This window comes from Rhopalosiphum maidis, chromosome 2 (assembly GCF_003676215.2).
Source record: "Rhopalosiphum maidis isolate BTI-1 chromosome 2, ASM367621v3, whole genome shotgun sequence".
Lineage (NCBI taxonomy): Eukaryota > Metazoa > Arthropoda > Insecta > Hemiptera > Aphididae > Rhopalosiphum > Rhopalosiphum maidis.
In genome coordinates, this window is record NC_040878.1 from 39,368,913 (window position 1) to 39,393,198 (window position 24,286).

General features: G+C 30.1%; 1 protein-coding gene across 1 annotated transcript in view; it reads left to right on the forward strand.

Moving 5' to 3' along the window:
- The window catches only part of LOC113550924 (superoxide dismutase [Cu-Zn]-like), a 77,267-nt gene that overhangs the window by 35,279 nt on the left and 17,702 nt on the right, over nucleotides 1–24,286 (forward strand). Inside the window, exon 3 of the mRNA XM_026952887.1 lies at nucleotides 8,010–8,216. Within this exon, the coding sequence (XP_026808688.1) occupies nucleotides 8,010–8,216 (207 nt within the window). The remainder of the gene's footprint in view (nucleotides 1–8,009; nucleotides 8,217–24,286) is intronic.

The following is a 24,286-nucleotide window of genomic DNA, read 5'->3' on the forward strand; positions in this document are numbered from 1 at the left end:
TAATAGGAAAATAATGATTGCCGGCTACTGTTGTGTTATAATAATATAAAGTATCGGCTGTAAAACCGCCGACGAAATCGTAAGGGATACCGGTTTTCCGGTAAGACGGGGAAATAAACAAAATAAAATAATAATGATTCGCTGAAAAATGATGACGATGGATCCAAAAAAATATTAAACTTTCCGTTATAATATTATTATCATAACAAATTACATTATGACGTACAAGCCGTGTTAGCCTCGAAGACCGGATCACGTTTTGGAATGCACTTTATATAAAATAATATTGGCCGCCGTTGGGTGTGAATTTGACATTGAAAACCATTAGGTTTGCCGGCGGTGTAGTGCGTACCTATACATTTATATATGTATATATATATATGTGCCGGATACATGTAGCGGTAGCGAAGTAAATATAGCGGTAAGAGTAACCCTTTTTTATGAGAATAATAAAATTCTATCATTTCGACATTAAAATTTAAAACACATTATATTATTATGTATCTTGATAAAATATTAATAGTACCTAGTCCGAATAGAAGAGGTAGGAAATTTCATGGTGTCATTAATACCCGCACTTTAAGACGTTTTATAAGCTATCCGTGCCAATGCAAAGAAAACCCGCAATGCCAGCGTACATTATAAACAATTTCAATAAAATACCAAACTCTCTGATAAATATTTAGATTTTTATTCAACATTTAAATATACTTACCTGTAGTTATACTGGTATAATAACTAAATACTTGAAGTAAACAGTATAATATATACTTTTAAAGATACTACAGACACGATGATAGATATATTATACTTTCATGGTTAATGAATTGTGAAAATCCAAAAATTAATTGATTTTCAATGGAATTTAAAACTTTTATTACCTACTTTAAGTATATAAAACGCGCCCTTTAAATAATATGCTCTTTTTATATATGTATTTCATGGTTGATTTTTCCGCTTTATTACTTGATGTACCTTAAAGAAACTTAATGTATAAACCTATTTCATATGTCACTATGCGAAATTTATGTCACGTATAGCGTCCGTGAAATAATATTAAATTGTTTTAACTTGAAGTTTTAAAATATGTGTGTATAAACGTTTTTGTGTTAGCTGTAGTAATTACAGACCAAGTTTTAAAAAGTGAATTCTTTTAACAAAAAAAAAAGTAATGGGAAAAAATATAATGTAATAATATGGTTGGTCATATTATATTATATATGTAATATAATAAACTATAACGTACTAAAACGTAATAAATAACTTTTTTACTTAGAACATAATCCATTACACAAATGTATAACTAGGCATAGTAGGTACACGAGAATGTTATTTAAAGTCATGACAAACAGCTCTTCTTTCAGTCACTTATAAAAATTTTCTCATTGGACGATATATTTTCCAAACTATACATCGAAACACAAACCATATAATATAAAGCTATATGTACCTACTGCATATTGTATACGTATATTGTGTGTGTATAATATACGTGTATACAATTCGCCGTGTATCCTAATTTCTATAAGCTATATTATTTAAGTGACCATCCGCACCTGTATGTAGGTATATTCATATAATATTATTATTATAATAAATGCATAATTATGCTTAAAAACTAAAACACACTGTAATAACACAATACTATTATATGTATTATATATTATATACAGTTAAAAGGTCACTATTTTACAATTTCATTCCGTGATAGTACAATTTATTTTGATCTATTCCGTAAAAAAGTGATAACTTTACTATGGCGGATGTTGAATAATTTATGTGAGACGCCAGAGCTATAATAGTATTACCTGCATATAATAATATGTATAGTAGTTTATAAAATAAAAAGCGCCTTCTGAAACTAACAAGGTGGGCCGTGTTAATGGATTTTTCTTGCAATTATATACGAGTGTAATACAAGAATATCAATTAAGAGCCGCGGTGAACTTGTATAATTTTTCGATATCTATACCTATATAAGATGTGCTACAATATATAATATAATATAGGTACGTGTTTTAAAATATAACGCACGTGGCACGTGTTTATAATATTCATAATAGCGGTATGACTTTTTGTCGAAAATTCTGAATTTGGCAAGCAAATCCGTCAACTAATCTCCGCCGTTAAAAAATGAACCGAAACGTACGTGAAGGTATTATTATCAATTTATATTTTAATAATTAATAACAGGTATAAGTACGCGATGTGACTTTTGACAGACGCTTCGCTGTGTAAATATTATGTAATATTATTTACGTTTAACTTTAAAAGCATTCGCCGAAATTAGTTTATGTTCACGGGTGTGGTTTGGACCAGAGACCATCGTTGGCGCCAATGATACACACTGCACGCACTATATGCAACGAACGGACTAAAATCAAAATGGTTATTCGAAGTGGTTTTTTCGTTGTCGACCAATATCGATCTTGTTACAGTGTTTTATTTTAATCTCGTGCGGTTTGGCCGTTCGGATTTCATTGTATCGCGAGTATATACATAAATAAGGTCAATACTCTGGATAAGAGCGTTTATACGAGTATATATATACATAGAAAAGCTTTTTTTTCTGATTTGACTAGGTCTATAAAAACGAAACATTATAGTCTAACGTTTCGGATATATACCTATGTATATCGATTGACGATGAAAATATATTGGACGGGGGTGAGTAGAATCATCACTTCGGTCGAGCGAAAAAACGGAAATGAAAACGTGTTGGAACGATTACCCACCATGTCTCTCCCTACACGTGGCCACGTATATATAGCTATATTGTATATAGTATATATATAATGGTTTTGCTGACGTGTTCACAAGTCAAAACTATAACACTACGCGTCTGTGCAGTGCACGAATAAGGTGTCAATGAGACAGTATTGAAAACGAAAGTATTCGCGTTATTCCGTCTTGAGATTCCCCACCGGAAACGTGCGAACGATAAAATCGATATTTCATAAGCCGACGGTTTTGTTATCCTTTATTCTTGAGAACGATGAGCGAGATACTAGAGGCCCACGAAGGCCGAACGCCGGGGACGCTCGCTGCTCGTGTAATGGTCCGGAAACGTCGACTGACGGATATCACGGTCGAAAAAATGCAAAAAAAAACCTCCGAATGAAAGAGTCGAAAATATAAGTGTATAATATCACGGTGGAGCCGCGAAAGTGACCCCGCTGTTAACCACCACCTCTTCACCAAAGATCGTTCGGAACGTATCAGTTTTATATTTCTATATTTTACTATTTAAGATAAAAACAAAACTAATAACAATAAAGACGTTTATCTGTAGCGTGCATGGCGCACATCTCCGTCGTCTGTACATATTTTGATCGAAAATCTACATCGTGATAATAATAATAATATAAAATGTATATGGCGAAGCCAATGTATATATTTTTTGTTTTTAAACGGTTTACGGTATCGTAAAAATAAACGCATCTCACCGTGACTTGTTTTTCGTCACAACGTCGTAACTATATTTTGAGATGCGACGGCGTAATGCACTCGAAGAATTTCAGTAAACATATATTTTAATCCAACGGCCGTGCCCGATATGACTATATACGAGTATACGTACTCTGCAGCTGCAGTCCGTAGCCGTGTTTACGAGGGTTACGTTATACATTATGTCTTAAGAGGAAATTATCCCCTACAACAGTGTTCTCAAAAGTCATTATACAGAGGATAGCAGTAAAAAACGAAATAAACTATTACAGCAGACAAGCCTCCTCGCTACGGCTCGTCCGTGCCCAAATAGTATCTATACGCGTATATTATACCAATCGATTGGGTATACATAACGACTTACGGTTACGTCGTGTTGTAATGTACTCGTGCGCGCGTGGTGGGTTTCAATAATTCGTGAAAATAATATTATTATACCGGTACCAACGCCTAAAGACAAATGTAATAAGTTATAACACACATAATATTATATACAACCGAATGCCACGCCAGTTTAATACCAGAAATCACTACGTTGTCATTGAACAACGACGCACAATGCACCGCCTATATTATATTGCAGCCAGAAACATCGACAATAAATAATAGGAGAATTCGTAAGATGTATATATACGCGGCATAGGTATAGTAATTATTCACAAAATTAATAATTCTTGGTGGTATTTAGTTTTTGTTTTCATCTATTAGATATTAATTGTGCGTGTGATCGTCTTGTACAATCGGTTTTTGAGTGTATACGATTTGTATTTATACGTATCTATAGGCTCTACACTTGTATTTAGCAGTTTCACTCATGAATGTCAAATTGTTTTATGAAAATGTTCTTGTTTTTTTTTGTTCTTTTATTTATGAACATCGTATCCGTATGATGACTGTAAATATGTCGTTATAAGATGTATCTAGCGATATTAGATCATAAAACATTCATATTGGGAAGAAAAACCATCGTTATCGCGGACTGCGAAGAACAGAATACATTTCGAAAACTTGACTATAATATCATAACTTGCTCAATTAAAAACAATAACGAAATGTTAGTATTTCAAAATCGATTAAAAAAAATCTTTATTAATGTTAACGATTTTACTGGTGAAGAACTAGTTAGACGGTATTCGTGGCAATAATAATACAATAAATAATTGTTTTTAAAGCACAAATTAATAATTTAAATAGTTAATTATCTAGTGGTATAACTTTAATTATTATTATTTACTATCTTACCTCTATTCGCTTAGAATTGGCCGATTGTAATTAAAGTGAAAACGTGCCAAGCGAGGTTCATTCATTTGTTTTAATTAAAATTATTGCTTCATTCAGTCAGACGAAACCTTGCAATCGAATTGTATTTAAGATATTGCTTACTGCTTCAAATGCTCCAATTGTTGTACATTAGCGACAAGATTTTTTTTTATATATAATACTCTGTATAAATCAGTTTAGTACATATTATATAGACCTATATAATCTTATAAAACTCCTTAAAATACGTATATATGTATAGCAGTTTTATGCTTCTAACATTCTTTAATATTTTATATAATATCATCTTCCGTCTACACTTATAAAAATGTTGATCTCTGTTCAGATTATACTTCGGGGAAGAGAACCAATTGTATCCTGTAGACGTGTATACTCTTAAAAACTAAGAGGTTATGAATTGAAAAAAAAATCGAAATGAATCATGATGAAATCTTGTCGTGATCTCACAATGAAAAACATAAAATCACTCGTGTTGAAGCAGTAGTCGCTGCTATCTTGACAGAAAAAATACCCCCATTATTGTTGCGAAATCGAGAGATTTCACATTGCTTTAAGTTATGAATTTTTTTTTCGTATAACATAATAATAAATATATATATATATATATATATATATTAGGTATATGACATATAGATATCTATATAGGACTTTTAATAACGCTCAGCGCGCTATGTCCCCCCCTCCTCACGATCCCGTTTTTTCCTATCATCAACGATTTTCAGGAAAAAGAGAACATAATGCAATATTATACAATATAAGCGCACACGATAATATGAACGACAATATTAAGTAACGTGTTGGTGACGTGCGTTTTTCGAGCTTATTATATTTTCGTCGAACATCCGTTGCGCGCGACATTGCAGTTGTCGTAAGAGAAAATAATAATAATAACAATAATCGATCAGTAGACTTTTAGACGCGGACACATGGCCAACGGGTGTATACCGAATAGATTGTTGCGGTTGGAAGGGTTGTGGTTAAATATTGTTGTTGCGGATGAGAAAACCCGTAGTGTTAGAACGACGTCTACAATCAGCCAACACCGGCAAAATGACTTTTTATTTATATACAGTTTTTTTTAGTTATTTTTTTATTACTTCTCGTCTTGACGTTTTCACTGACGACGTCATTTGCAATGCTATATATAATAATATGTTGCAGTATGTCAGTACGCTTCTACATTGCAATGCCAATCGATTTTTTTGTTATACGACAAATATATATATATAATATATAAATACAGGGTGTTTCACCATCACCAAGCATGTGAAGTAATATATTTATTCAAATTCTTGAAGTTCTTTTTATAAAATTCTGTTTTTCAAACGAAAACCCCATTTTTTACTGTAAATTATTTAGTTGATAATTTTTTTTATAAAATGTTGATGTACCTAATTCAAAAAACGAACGGATAATTTTTCAGTTATTAAAATGTTTATGTTAAAGATAATAGTCCTTAAAAATAATTTTACAAAAATATGAAATACATGTAATATGATCGGATCTATTATTTACTATACTTGGACAATTTTTATGAATTAAAGTATAAATTACCTACTAAAATTTTTAAATTACCATAATCTTACATCTACTAAACCCATTTATATTGGTCTGTTATCTTTAATATACAATGTTGAAAAATTTTAAATCTGCATGTCCGAATTTATATTTACAGTAGAAAATGGGAAAAATTTGAAATTATAGTAATAAATATATTTAAAAATTCTAAAAATCAGATTTTGAATAACTGCATTATTTTGTAATAAGAAATGCGCGTGACCATGCTTGCGGAATCACTCTATATACAACTATATACATGTAGGCGTAGTTATTGAAATGTCCGGGTCATTTGACTCGTCTCCGTATCGATGAAAATTATATATATTTGTGTCAATCTGATGATAAATACAAGAATATTACTATTTTAACCTAATATATATGAGATCTCAAATAGACCTCCTCCTCTAGTATATTTATATTGTGTGTAACGTCGTTCACAGCTCTTGTCAACAACAATAATAATATTCGTAATAAAATATTGTAAGACCGTAAACCGTACTCGGCGCATTGAACTTCAACGGTCTACAAAACTTTCAAGTTTTTCGACTATATATCACGCATCTCTCCACGACCGTCTCATTCAATATTCACGGAAAAAATGTATATACATATTATGTATGTGTAATAGTAGTTCTATTACCGCGTATGGTTCGTTTTTAATTTTTTATTATTTGCTTTCGAAACGAAATCAATTGTATTTGCTCGTTTGAACAAATACATTTGCATTTATTATATTATGTACACGTCTTCATCTCAGGACTATATACACATCATATTATGCATAATACAATAGGTATAAATTACCTGCACCAGAGCTATGGGTTACTCGTATGGTTTCAATATTTCCGTGGTATGTGAGGATTTTGAAAAACTTCAGTTCTTTTATTTAAAATAATACGTGATGGTGAAAGTTTAAAATCAAATTAAAAATAAAACAGTCAATAAGCATGACATATTTTATGTATAATATAAATGTAGCTACTTGTATAATATAGATAACGTGTTTCAATATTTTAATCATCTCAAAATAGAAAACATATAATTATCTTGTAATATAATTAATAAAAAAAAAAAAGGTGTTTTAAAAACACATCAACATTTATAACTTTTTAATACATTCGTAGTAAAATACAAAATGTTTCAAGTACCTACTTATTTTTACTTAATTTAATCCTACTTTATTTCCTACTTTAATTGCGTATTGCCAGGGATACTTTATATAAATATAATACATTGTAGTATTTAGTGTAAACGTTCTGAATATCATTTATACAGAAAAAAAAATTAGAAAATTGTTAAATGTAAAACTTTCCCTTTGATAATATTTAAAGTTTTATTTATCATCAAACAAATTAATTTTTTTTTCTGTAAAATTATTGTCATTCCATAATATATACATATTTTTTTACTCTAAGGGGTCTTAAATACAATAATGGAAAACTTTTAAATTCATGTTGTATTTTGTCGTTTAATTTGTTTGTTTTTGATATTTTATGTTTTTTTATTGTTGTCTTTGGTAGTTTTGGTGTAGTCTAAGTAATAGCCAATAGACCTGTTTCATAATTTTTAGAATGAAATGGGCTATTTATGCACCACGCGTATATAAGTACGTTTTTGATACGTGCGCTGACCTGTAAAATAATATGTTTTACACTTTTATGGGCATTTTTTTAAAACTTATTAACATTTATTTAAATTGTTTTTCTTTTTTAATTGTATAGCAAGAACGCAAAGCCATAGTTGTTCTCAAGGGACCCGGCCAGGTGAGCGGTAACGTGACATTTATCCAGTCTAATCGCGGTGGCCCGGTCGCGATAAGCGGAGTGGTGTCCGGTCTTACCGAAGGACCGCACGGTTTCCACGTTCACGAAAAGGGAGACGTGACCAACGGATGCATATCCACTGGATCGCACTTCAACCCACAAGGGGTGAGTAATAACACGTTAAATCTGATAAAATAAAATATCACAATATTTTAACATTTTATGAAATTTGGAATAGTTACCGCTATAAAAAGCAATTCAATTTTTTTTCGCAAACATATCATAAGTATTTTTAAAATACAACATACCTACCACAGTACCACTGCAATTATTATCTGGCGCCATTATTATCTTATCATATTGTGAAAACGAACTGGCGGCACTTGATCGTTCCACATTTTATATAATATAATATCCTTACAAAGTCTATAAAATAAAAATATAATATAATTTAAGTAATAACAAAGATGCGCTGCTTCATGATAAATAATTGTGACGTACAATAATTCTCATACCTAACGAATCGAACGCGAAGCATTTAAATTTAAACTAGCCGGTATATCATATTATTATACGTATAACTACTTGGCGTGGTAAAGTATAATTTTAATATTAAATTTTATCTCTCCGTATTTAACTCAAAAAAAAAAAAAAAAAACATTATTAAAACGTTTCAATAGGTTTCTTCCGACGAGACATCTCGCGTTCGTATATAATGTTTTATAGTTCTTCGCGTACTTTTAATGGTGTGCGCTATTCAGGAGACACTGCCGCCGCAGCAGGTATACAATAATAATGTAATCTGTTATAGTCGTAAAATATACGCGACTGACGCGCAGATCCAACGCGTATACGAGAGCATAATTTATAAAAGCCTCGGTTTGCTTTACCATAAATTTGAAATTATTCAACGATGACGATTATGTATTATAATACGTAATATATATATATATTTAGGTTTTTTATATTATTATTATTATCATCATATTATAATTGTGCTCACAGTAGTTTTGTCGCTAATGCGACGGACCGAGTTTTAACCCGCGTATCAGTAAAACATTATTAGACATTTAAAAACCGTTGTAGATAAGTAGGTATACTAAATTTAGTGGTTTTTGTGTAAATGTATAAATCAGAATGAAAAAGTAATACGTGTTTATAAAAATAGGTATATCATAAAGGACTTACTTTATTTTACGATGTCATAAAATATGGCTTTGAAGTTTGAGGGTCCATTAAGAAATGTTTGTTTCTTATAAATCTCCAAGTTATTTAACCGATTTAGTTACATTAATAATTAAATATAATGATATAATAACTAACCTAAACAACTTTCTGTACTACTATCTTATTTTCAAAATATTCACGCCTACATTCACAAATTCAATCCAAACAACAAATCGTAAATAATTACATTAGATTTTAATTTTTGTAATTATTGTTTTTGTACAAATTCAAATAAATACTACAATCCCATTTATAATTAAATTTTCTTATAAATAAAATTTAAATTTACACATTTTGAAATCGCTCAAAATTTAAAAAAAAAAAACTTAACATTTAATATATTTATTTTATGAAAATATAATAAGAAAAATTAAGAATAGTAGACAATTATTTATGAAAACATATATACGAGTAACTTGCATACTTGATGAAAAATAAATCAAAAACCATTATTGTTAAAATATTTTTTTTTATAATGAAATAAGTATGAGTCTTTACTAATGACTAATTAGTAATTAGTGACCATTAAAATTGTTACATAGATTATTTTTTAATTTAGATATTTAGTGAATACGAAATTACATCAGTAAATTAATTTTGAAACATTTTATAATATATATTACATTCTGCAAACTATTAAAATCATGCCAAATGTTTTCTGAAAAATGTCATGCATATGATTTATCATATTACGTATACAATAAAACTTATATGTCAGCACAAATTACTTAACAATTCTCCAACTTTAAGCGCAGTAATAATAAATAATAATATGTTTATTTTAAGTTTTTTGTACAACCAACTGTAATTGTAACTATAATGTATGTATATATAAAATAAACAGTATAAATAATAGGACTTTAGAACTTGTTTTATGGATCGTATTTGAACTGTATTATAATGTTCACTAGACTGCAAATGTTAACTCTTAAAAAATACAAGTGCTTATTTTAACGAATCAAATTAATAAAATCACATAATCTATACAATACCAAGGCGTATAACAATAACATCGTCGTTCCCGTAATGAGATTAAATAATACCGTTGCGTACTACGCGATAAACATATATTTTTACAAACGATATTAATTATTTTTGGTCGAATAGAGTTCGATTAATAACTGCACCAGCGATGATACCAAATGTACACTAGTAATCATGAAAGAAAAACTGTCCCGAAAATTCGTCGATTTATTCGACAGATAACACTGCACACATATCCGCGATACGTGATTAATCGTTGCGGCATCGCGCGCTTTCTTTTCTAAAAGGATTTTCTGGACGCTTTTCACTCGATAAAAGCATTTCTGTGTGACAAAAACGTATTCCGTTTCCCGCATGTGGACTACAATAAATTGCCAATCCTGAAAATAAAAATAGTGGTCTAGTATACTCATAACATATTATAATAATTATAAGTACATTTTATTATAATAATTCGTTTGATATATGGTACGCGTTTAACGTGATCGATCAATGGCATAAATACAATTTTTGATCGTACAGGGGGGGGGGGTAAATTTATGGGAAGAAAATTTCGAAAAGCTAACTATTGCTTTTAGATATACACAAATGTCTGTAAACTAGATTTTTAACAGTGCTAACATCTTTGAAATTCGTATTTATTATCGTGATTGTTTAAAGTCTGGTGAGTGAAACATCAATTTAACTATCGTAATTTGTAAAAGCGATATGAACGGATCACACCACCGCGTATATGTGCTCGACGTTAGTCGGCGATCGTGACTAAACTCAACGGTCGCCCCTGAGCTGTCCCGTCGTAGCGTTCGCGCGGAGCGAGGAGGCCGACACGTCGCGTAGTTGTCGGGCCGCGTGGGAAGTATTCGTATTGAAGTGTTGTGGAAACGTTTTGTGCTTAACTAGCCATTGTTTGTCTACATTATATTATTATATATAGTTGGACGACGATTGTCATTGCCACAAAGCGAACGATTTCAATTGTATAATATTCCCGGCGTGTAGACTGTAGAGTATGCGTGTGTATATGTGCGACGCGCGTGTTCTTCACGGGTCCGCGACGATGGCAGCAGGCAGACCGATCCCCGATGGACACATAATAATAATAATAATAATAATAATAATAATAACGATAATAAGATATAATAGAGCTACAACAACAGTAAGCAGTCGTCGCAGTGTCTATACAGTAGTGTGCGTGTGTATATATGTAGGTATGTGGTATAATATGCACGGTCGAGAGAGACGCGCGCGTGATGAGGAACGACATAAAAGAACCATTCGAAAACAAATTGAAAATACCAATCCGTGTGGGCGTGGGAAAACTATCGTAGTTTTCGATACGTTTAAACATTAAATACCCGACGCGGTAATAAGACATTTTTTCGTCACGTTAATCCGCACGCGTTGCTTTATTGACGTCGGCTATACGTAATGTAACATTATTGTTATCACGCTACCTAAGAGTATATTGTGATTCTCAGGAGACCTCGGGAGACGCCGTCTGACGTCCAAACATTCGGAAGTTATTATTGTAGCTCGACCAGGTTGTACACGACATCATTATAGACTCTCGATGTAAAAAACGATTTTTGTATTTAAAATGCTTGTGGAGCATTCTAATCACATACGTCAAATCGTCATTTAGGTACACGAGCTACAGGACTACCTGTGGATGCTGTACGCACATTGTTGCAGTAACCGCGCATATAGTCACTTAGATACCAATTTTTTTGTTTTTTTGCAGAACTCAGACGTTAAGGGTTTTTTATTTTTTTATGATATTTGTACTGTAATAATAATGTAATTTATCGTGCTGAGTCATCGTATTTTACGCGCATTTATAATATATAAATATTGCAATATTGTAAAAAAAGAATATGCATTAACATTACAGATGTTTTTTGTTGCTTTAATAAGTCTTTATCGTCTAGTGGAATATTATCGTTAAACTTTACAATACTTTACGTTTAATCGTCTTAATTGTTTTTACGCCAATAACATGTGTTTTAATTGCCGGTACGTGACGCGTTAGCCGAAGTCATTAAAAACACAGAGAACGTGTTGGAAAAAAATGTCACATTTATTAGTTGTCGTTAAAGCTAATGTAATACTTACTTAATATTGGTCGTAGGTAGTTGAAACGAACGACGCCATGTAACAGTATATTAATGTTTCAGTTGGAGGTAGCTTATATTTTCCAATTTTCAATCGTAAAACAAATCTGTGCGGATAAACAAAAATACATTACTGATATAAATATATAGGTCCTATATACGCATATAAAACTTCTCTACAATCGTTTTACGGCTTCACTATAAAAGTGCAGATCAAATAAATGTACGTACACGATATACAAATGCTTTTTAAATCGCGAAAAGTTATATCAGTACACTCTTATAATCATATTATTAAATATGTTACCAAACATTGTATAATTTGTAGCACAAATATGTGAGCTTTGAGCTGCGATTAGTGATGAAAATTAATAATTCTTTGAAACAATAAGTTATCAAGAAAACAACTTCAAGTTCCATTCGAAATCCAAATAATTAATAATCATAATATACTATACAAATTTCTATATAAATTATATTTTATTATTTTAATAAAATACAATCGGTTTTATGTAAATATTTTTAAATTATATTTAGGTACAACTTGAAAAACAAAATTTAATTTTCACATACTTTAAACTTAAAATTTGGTTCTATCTTTTCTTGTTTGACAACATCGAATAACATAAATATACAAAAAGAAAAACGTTATAATATATAACTCCATTTAATATCTACGTAAATACTTAATACGCCTATTAACTAAGTACACGTAATAATAAGAAATATATATTTTATTAAAGATAATTCGCGACTTCAGTGATTTTTAATAATTTTATTCAACCTAATCGATTATTTTGTTTTCGCAATCGAGTGTGTATTATTTTGGGTACATTCGGTTATTATATTATATCGATTTACGTCTGAGTAAAGGTTATCGGTGATACCACCCGTGGATAACCTTAGAATATACTATAAATTATTATATTCAGTTGCTTTTGATCGTTCAATGTGCAGTCATCAACGTTCACAAATCGCGAAAACCCCCACGGTGTATGAACATTTTTTATTTGCATTATTACTTCCCAAGACCGAGCGGACGCTATATTCTATAATATATAATTTTCTCATTGACGTGTTTTACATACCAACCGATTTATATTAATATTATATGTATACACTTTTTTTTTTTTTTAATTTCATTACGATGACATACTAAAATGTATGATTACTGCAGTTTAAAATTTCTTTCATGTTGTTGCAATGATTATTAATATTTATATCCATTATATAAGTACATTATAAATTATAATATAGACATATTACATGTCCTCATAATACAATAGTGCTATATGTAAATGTAAGTTTATAATGTATAAATAGATACACACTTATATTTAATATGAAACTTTTCGTTTTAAAGGTAGAAAATCATTTTTCTAGGGTTTTGTATGTTTAATACTATATACACATAAGTATATATATATATATATATATATATATATATATATATATATATATATATAAACATATACAGTATAATTGATATATATGATGACGTAATGTATATCCAATTATTATCCATTATATATAAGTATATAACATTGAACTATGTTACATATAGGTACGGTTATACATTATGATCTTATGTGATATAATATGATGAGAATGCGGAATAAAAACACACTAGCGTGTTCGGTCTTATGGATATTTAAAATATTTAATAACATTTTTATTCAAATACTATATATATTAAATAGACATAAATAGTATAGTATAATATTTATATATATAAATATATGTTTAAGTAGAACTACTTGCTACTTAGTTTAATACCTACATTAAATAATAAATATACATAATGTTATGCTCAACTGCTCAAACACATTTATATAAGATTGGCAGGGCCTTTTAAAAAATTAACATAAACTTAAATCTACGCAAAATGCAAGTATTGGATTTAAAATAATTTTTTATAAAACTATACTATAAATTTAATATTTATAACTATTACGACACTAATTATCTTGGTTATATATTTCCTTAATTTCTAAATACTAATATTTTGCTTCGAGTCTCATAATTAGTTATTATTCATATTATTTATTATAGTTTGCACAGATATGCCATCTTAATAATTTCGATTATAATTCCTATACATTATAATATTATACAATGTATATAATTACAAAATTGTATAAATTTGAGAACAAATTATTATTTGTGATGATGACTTAGTGAACGTTTAATAAACATTTCTTTGGAAAAATTAATATTTAAATTAAATACTTAGTGCCTTAGTGGTTTAATAATAGTTATAACATAAAACTTAAAAGTTATTATACAAGTAAGCTTTTCAGTCATTTTCAAATTCAAAAATTATTATTCTCGCTCGCAATTTACAGAACATCAGAACTAGAGAGAATGATTATTGTTCGTATAATATAATTGTAAGGAACAATGCACAAATAATACTAAAATCTTTACTTCCCATTCAGTAGAGCAAGAAATTGAAACATGTCAATATTTTAAGAAACTTCCATTGCAATAATAACATTAACGAAATTTAATTTTTTTTTTTACGTTTTTATATATAATTTAGAACTATTTAAATTGTACATTGTAATAATGTAATTAATAACCTGGCTTATAATATCTATTTATATCCATGCAAAATATCTACATAATATTAGACATGGAATCATGTTATAAAATTAAATATCGTATATTCGTATTGTATTATTTGTATTTAAGTACAATTGCAATAATTTTAATACGCAATTTAAACTATAATTATAAAAATAAACATGGTTTTCAAAATAAATTTTTTTTCATTCCATGTTATTATTTCGTTGTTTCATACTTTTGTTGGTCTTCTTATAGAATTGTCAAATCGATTTAAAAATGATATAAAATGTATACCTCCAAAAACCATTTTTTTTTTTTAATTTATATAATGAAAAGCAATTGTTAAAAGCATTTTATACACACATAAAATTAATAAATTTAATTTTAGAAAAATAATAGTCTACAATTGGGTTGTATTATAATTATGAAATATTAAATTTTACTAATTTCTACTATAATTTTCCATGTTATATAACATAGTAATAAATCCACACTTATAATAACGTAATTAAACATTTCTAATAATTCTATGTAAACTTCAAGAATCTTAGTACGTCAGTATTTAGAAACATTGAACGCCATAGTTTAATTTTTAATTATCACAATATTCAATATAATATTTTATACGTCATAGTGGTTATATCTATAATTATTGATTATATATTCTATTAAATTAAATTAATACGTTAATAATTATGTTTGTCGAATTTAATTTGTGTTTCATATGAAAACTACCGAGTCTAATATTTAATAAAACCGTATAGCTCGTTCCTGGTATAGGAATACTGCCTACACAATATTGCTTTCAACTATTTAATTTTTTCCAACTAAACTTCCAAGCCACTAACTTCTTTCCATTTAAAAATGTTGAAATATACGTACAACAAATCACTACCTATATGTTTTGTATATAAAACCGACAATATAATATACAATGGCATTTTTCTTCTTCCCCGTCCCTTCGACTTCCGGGTCAAGATTGAAAGTTCTCGGAAGAGCCACGATATGTGTCAACTGTCACTCGTGCTTAATCATAGTGTTTATTCTCTCACACAACATTTAACTTAACGATTCTCGTTTATATCATATTCTGAGTACGGTTGTTTTAAATCATGCAATATTTCAGCAACTAGCGTACAAGTTATAAGCCAAAGAGTCTTTAAAAAATCGCACAAACTCTTAACCACACCCCATACACAAACAAAATATTATATTCTGTTCATGTATAATATAAATATATACAAGGCTGTACTCAGAGTAAATTTTTAGGCTGGTGAACCCTTAACTTCCCAGATACGGCATTGAATATAAATAATATTGTTTATTTTATATATAACCAGTATGGTCAACAAGAAAATAGCACTGCCGAGAAGTGCATCGTATTACGTTAATATAAAATCCAAAAAAAAGTTTTATTGAAACTACGCATCATTATTATATAACAGATTAGATTAGATTTAGACTTGTTCTGCAAATGTTTGGTCTAGTTATATCTAAATATAGTTAAATATTAAAATAGTTTACATCAATTTAGATTATAGTTTTGTAGAAGTATTGTATAAAAATATCTTAATATAGGATAAATATATTGTTATAAATATAAATAATAAGTCACACTATAGATACCACTGTTACGCCTTACGAGGAGGTATCATTGCTACACTGGATTTTTACAAAATTTGAAATCTTCATAAAACAGCATTTTTAAAAACAAATGTGAGAAATTTGTTAATAAAAATCGATTTTTGAACTATTAGTTAGGTAATTAGTTGTATAAGTATTTAAATTATTTAAAAGTGAAGTAGAGTTGTATGGGGATATCCTATTAAATATTGTTTCACTATACAAGCAACTCTACTCATCTAAACTTGCATTTATAACATTTATAAGTAATTAAAACAAGTAATAGCCACACGTAAAAAATTCAATTTTTAGAATTAAAATACTCCGAAAAATAATATTCTTAAAGCATAGAATATTAAAACAAAAATTTAAATAGTGAAAAGTTAAAAGTTTATTTTAATATTACGAGCTTGTTTACGTATATCTAAAACGTCTTAAAATGTTAAGATATATTGATTTTAAGTATTTTACATAATGTTTATAACTCATTGTATTATAATAATTGTAATTTACATAATGATCGCTTTTCGTTAAATTATCAGTTCATATTGTTTAAACATCGCTTAACATATTTTAACCTTTGAACAGATATGGTAAAATTTATGAACATCTATTAGAGCCTAATGAGTAATAATTAACGTTTAATAAAGCCATATTTACGATACCCACCTACTTATATTGATTAAAACTTGTATTAAAACGTAATGCAAATAAACTTTATAAAACAAAAATATATATTTTTAATTTTTTGGTTAAATATTTACGTAATAAACATCAATCTGTGTTTTTTTTTAAATAAAATTATATAATCTAAGAAATGCAGCAATAAGTTACTATTCTGTGTCAAAACCAATGGATTCCATGTAATATGTATACAATTGTAAATTGTAATTAGGTATTGTTATTCCTTTTGTTTTGTTTCAAATACCAAACATTTATGTGTGAAATCAACTTATTGCCATACTATTATATATTATTATTATTATTTATATATATTCAATGTCTAGTCGAAAGGCAATTATAAAACATCCAAGCAAAACGAAAACGTTTTGACAACATTCAAAAACCCGTTCCTATACATTTTAGTTAAATTAAAATACATTGCATTTCCGCTGTCCGTATTTTTAAAAGATTACAAAATAGGACGTGAGAACCCACTTCGGTTTTTTAAATGATTTATAATTTTCCAATGGATACTGTTTATCTCACTTTTGACATCCCATCGGTCACATTGTGTACGTATTTTTAAAAAACTTTGCCTAGGAAAAATACTTTCCTGGATAAACAATAACAATATTATGAACACCACTTTAACACCATTACAAAACTATAGAATAAAATGTAAATTGTTGAAAACATTATAATGCTTTTATAAAAAATGAATAAAAAAACCTTTTATGCGTTTATTTCGTTTAGTATGAACGTTTTTAGTATAATATTTATTCTATAAGCCATTTGGACATATCTAGAAGACCATTCAACTGTCAATAAAGAACTAAACTTTAACGTTACCAATATGATTATTATTCATTACAATATTATTTATCGTTATGTACCTATTCGTCCTATTCATAATATCATTTAATGTAGTAGCGTGTGGATTAAAATGATCATAAAAAATAATAAACTAATAACACATATTTTAGTTGTCAAACGGAATTTTTCTTGGTGTGTATATAGTATGTACTTCCTTAAACGTATAGTTAGAAAACACATTTAAATACACTCACTAGCTGTTGGGTGACACGAAATCGTATTGAAACCGCCTGCTGTGGATACAACCGAAACGTATTATTACTTATTAATATCTATTCATGAAGTAGGTACTTACAACCTACACGAACTGGTGTCTAATCGTTACAAAAAATTAAAATAAGACAATACGTTGTTTAGTATTATAACCGTGATCATAACAATTAAACGGCGATAAAAATGATGATTACAAGCAATCCGAACACGGTGTCCGGACGGACGATCGTATCTAATTTACAGATTTTTTTATTATTATTATTACTTAAAATCACTATACGGTCTGAAATAACCGGTTTTGAGTTACACGATAGGAGCTAAAAACGTTCAAACGTACCTACCTAGTACCTGTGTATACCTGCCTATATGTTCTCGTATATGTATACTATAAATTTAATAATAATATACAACACGGGCAGCTATACGCATGTATACAACAATACTGTTATGTATAACCTACCCATTACGAAACGACCGGTAAAATAATGCTCACATACACGATTTCAATGAGGGGAAAAATCTGTATTTCTCGATGCTGCGATCGAATTTCGTTTAAAACGTACTTACGTGGGTTTACAAGTAATTCTGTCGTAGAAATGTTTATACAATCATAATATTAATACAATATGTGTTATATATTATATTGTATACCAATATAACAGCAGCTATCCAAAGACCTCGGACTCCGTCATCAGAAGGACGCGCAATGTACAAGATATATTTTTAATTTTTATTTTTTTAAATAGCGCATTCTTTGGCGACGAAACAAAAACAACAATATGCAACAATATAATAATATACGTGCGAGTACATATTATTATACCATATACTATATACGCTCTTCACGTAAATACTGGTTTCGATCTCGAGGGATGAGCGGACCAATAGACGGCGGAACAGACGACTCGACTACGCGTGTACACAATATATGATATAGTGCATATTAAAAAAGTATACGCTTACTGTGAACACGCACCATCACTAAACCGAACGAGCTGACATGTGTACTTACTTATATCTGTGTACGTCGTCGTCGTTATCGTGGTCGGGCGCCGTCTCGCATACGCCGCCGACTAGTGTTAGCTATATGCTTATGTACCTAATACCTATATAATATATGTATGTATTATATTATATTAGTCGCAGTTGTTATCCCCTCGATGGGTCGGCTAATAAGTCTTACCACCGATGATGGATGTGACGGCTGCGGATGCGGCGTAGAACTATAACATGAAAACGGATGTATACTATAATATTATGTACTACGCGATATATAGACACACACACACACACACACATATATATATATAAATATCTACACGCTCACACAAGTACTACGTTTATGTTTAACATTACGCTACATATTATGCGGAAGACAACCTTATTATAACAATTAAAACGAAATCAAATTCCAACCGACACTTCGTGTTATCTAAAAAGAGATTCATTAGCCTCAGAAGGTTGAAAAAACGTCATGGCACACTCGCACATGTTCGCGTGATCAATTTTAGTCGAGACCAAAAATGTCCAGATCGTAATTGTGGAAATATCATTATTATCTTCATCCAGTATCATTTCCAGCACCATAATTCACACACGAAAAGCATGCAATACTATAGCATTATTTATTTAGTCAATGGCGATATTACAGTACCTATTGAAATCTCCGACCGAATTGTGCGCTATTAAAGTAGGTTTAATGTACCCAGGGCCGACTCAGGGTATAGACGAGCTAGGCACCTAGCTGGGGCGGCATTTTCAAAATTAACTCATACATTATTTTTATTTCTATCGGTATTATAGAAAAATGTTTTAAAAAATTCATCCATGAAAACCAACTTGTCTATAAAATAAAATAATATTGATTAAAGTTATACGTTACGCTGTGTCTAATGTAAATCCGAATTGCAGCCAACGTGAACTATTTAATAACGCATTTATTGCAACGCATTCCGAAATTCGTAAATATGTCCATTTTAATTACGTCTGATGCGTAAGATGCATACGATAAACTATAGACTTGCTACAAATATTTTCAGTGCTCAATAAATGAAAAAAATTAATTCACTTATTACCCATTTTAGTTTGCTTAGCTAATGCATTCCATTATTTATCCTTTCCTTATGCTTAAGGTGCCATTTATTCCATAAAAATAAAACTCTTCGTTTTTAGACCTCTAATATCAACAACTCCATGATGATATAGGTAATAAAATAAAATATAGTACTTAAACAATTATTATATCGGTACCTAATAATTATAATTAAATAATAGTTATAAATACATTTACCTAATATATTTATAACGTCGTGTCAATGTTCATAATTGAATGTTCGTACGGCCAAAAATGATTTGTTTTCAAACTAAATTTGTCTGGCAAATACGGCCGATGCGATATCTACTCAATTAAGTAAATGAATCACGAGACGAACCTATTCATAACCCAAACGAAGTTTTAAAATTAATTTTTCAACCAGATTTTAGACACTATTATCAAATTTCTCTATAATGTAATTGAGAATTCTGATTTTTACGAAATTATGAAAATTTTTAAAGATTTACAAATAGTAATAATAGCACTAACTTTAAGTGATGGATTAAGTTCGAATATAATTGCTGTAGGTATATCACAAAAAATAGGGGAATGGAGGGGCTAAGTTAAAATGAGAGTACAATTTTTTGTTTTTAGAGGCGGCAAAATTTGATTTTGCCTAGGACACTATTTTTGCTTGAGCCGGCCCTGAATGTACCTAAACAACACGTGTACGATGGTGAACTTTAGTCTTCTGTCTTGGCAACCTCAATTTATTTGAGTTTTAATCAGGTGCATAATTAATCACGAGCGACTAAATATTATTATTATTCCCGCGTGAAAATTATTTAAACAGGCCATCGATTTTTACCTGTACGTGCCTGATGCCCAAACACAATCCATGTACGATCATTTAGATCATACTCGTGTATTAATGTTTTAACCATTCGTTATACGAACATTTTTCGCACACATTTTATGAATTTCGATTTTTCGTCGATTATATTCGAATATAATGTCATTATATTAAATTGTATAAAGTCTTAAGTCCTATGTAATATATAAGTACGTGGGTCAATATTATGTATTTATTGTATTTAATACAATAGAAAACGTACCGTCGATGTGTTTTATGGACGTTTAAACGACAGAGGCGGCGATCCGTCGACAGAAAATTTAATTAAATTCTATCCAAAAAGTTTGTTTGGCGTGCGCTATCCCGCCGAGCGCGCCATTAGTTTAAACGTAGCCTGAAGTGCATAATATTATGTAATATAAACTACACCTATATCAGAAATAATATTTTCCAATGATTTTCAAAAGTATTTCATATTTAATAACCGTTTGCTGAGAGAAAGAACTAAAGTGTCAGACATAATTATAATAACCATATATATGCGTATTTGTGTTCTTGTTTTTTAACGATGCGTTTGAATTTGAATTCATAATGAAGAAACTTTCTGATAATCGATGATAATGTCTTTGAATAAAAGTATATACCTAAAACTAGCAGCGACCAACCCGATGTAAATAGTTTCACGAATAGGAACGTCTTGAAAAAACGTTTGGAAATGCATAAATAAATTATTGTTAGACGGTTACTACTTATTTTTCTATTTCCACGCCTATATATACGCGATGGCGTAGTCTTGGAACGGCGTACGTTACAAATACACAATACTATATACTATATTATATATAAGTGATATGTAATATATATGCGATAAAAAAATCAACAAGGCCAAATGATAAATCTTTTTTCCCGCGAATGCGATAAATATTTTATCCTCAACGACTGACGAGGATCTCTGTTGGTTTCTTTGCTAATGCAGTTGGTTTCACTCGGTAGTTTTTGTATTTTAAAGGCGTATATTTGCGTGGAATGCAAATTCAAAGGTCTTTGCGCGAGAACGGTCGAGTAAGACGAAAAAAAAAGGTCAATCATAAATCACTGCACCGGTCTGTTATGCATATAATACGACGTCTTATACAGTTATATCGTATCGCCTTTATACATAGTTCGCCTGCAGTGGTGTTTCTATTATAAACACAATATATGTATAGTGCATGAGCAGGGTTGGCTTTCGAGTCCTTACATAGTTACGGTTGTTAGTTTATGCCTTCAGTGTTAGTGAAACGTCCAGTGTAAATTCAGTGACCCTTCAGTCAAATAGATAATACTAACGTTAAATCATATCCTCAGAGTTATTAGATTTGAATTTAAGTTATGAATTATGATACAACCAAATATCCCTATAAGTTTCCATATACATACATAACAATGTATTGTTCTGATAGTTATTGTAATACATTTTTAGATAAATTATTGGGATAAAAAAATTAGGGTCGGAATTGAGGAAACCTCTTACAAGATTTCTAGGCCTCTCTTATATCATCATTAGTATAAATCTTGCAGACTAATGCTCACCTATATTAAACCCTAGCATCTATTTCGAGGCTGTCAAACGCACGACTAAGCGAAAAACGTCCTTTTTTTTATCAAACGACTGGAGCAGCCTATACGTGTAATACACTAATACATACAATAATATATAAATTTCTTTTAAAATATTTACACAATGTTTTGACACCCGGAGGAGAAGCTGGGTATTGCAGTCAACGTGACTTTTCTCATCAGCTCTCAGATCGCTGGTTAGACGGCGTCCCGCAGAGCATGCCGCCAACGAGTACGGTTTAACACCAATTGTTGTACATACAAGCGGGACGCACGTCGTATACTTAATACTATGTTGTTTATTGTGGTGGATTACGAGCCGCTATTGTTGTCATTCCGTTTTCATTTACTCCCTCATACCCCTGTCCCATCTTTTATTTCGAATTATTTATCGTTTTGTAAGTAGTAATAAACACACACACGCACACACATAATACAGGATAATAAGCATACTCAGTATTCATGATCTTTTTCTTTCACAATAATGTAATTATTTTTGATGACAGAAATAGATAATTAAGCATTTTAATAAATTCAAAACTACGTGTTTACATTTTGAGTTAGGTTCATCAAACTTTAAAAAAAAATTATCCGATAAATAATTTTCAGGGAAAAAGTGGGGTTCTCATTTGAAAAACAGAGATTGCGTCGTTACAGGACATTCTTTAAGTATCTACTAGTACAAACGATGTCAAGAATTTAAAAATATAATCTCTAGGTATTTTTGAAAATTCCAAAAATCGGAATCTTAAGAAATGAAAAATGGGAGTGATCATGCTTTGTGAATCACGTCGAAGTATTATTACAAAGTAATTCGCTTGTCGAAAACGTTCGAGACATCATAATTATATTGAACATTACATTTTCGGTATTCCGGGTATTCGTACCAGCATTTCAAACTTGTCGTTTTTTTCAACTCGCATCGTATGCGCGGTGACCGACGAACATATCAAACGCACTAAGAAGACGTGCTTCGGTCGCTACTATTTCCAAAATGAAAAATAAAATGGTATACTTCACGCGTCAAACTTACACCCGATAGGACTCGGCGACGGCGAGTATACGTTAAATTATTAAACAGTTTTCCTTCTTATCATTTTTATTATTGAATTCGAGCCGCATTATGTTAACAATACGATAACGCCGCTATACATTTATTACAATACATAAGACGTACCTGATGTTTTGTGTACAACGACGACGTGCGACAGGGCGGCGACTGCAGTGGTCCATTGTTATTTGTTGCAGAGACCCGCCGTCTTTGGTTTATTGATTTTTTCATTTAGTTAATTTACAGGAGCTAATTTGACGTTGTGAGGTCGCCACATAAGGACATGGTCGTTAAAGTCGTCTCTGGGCGGCGTGCCCGGAAACTCTGTCTGTCTCTCTCTCACTCTCTCTGTTTCTCGTATTATATTATTATTATAACATAAATGCATTACGAGCGTATTATATCGTAACGACCGTCGAATTCCGTGCGTCCTTT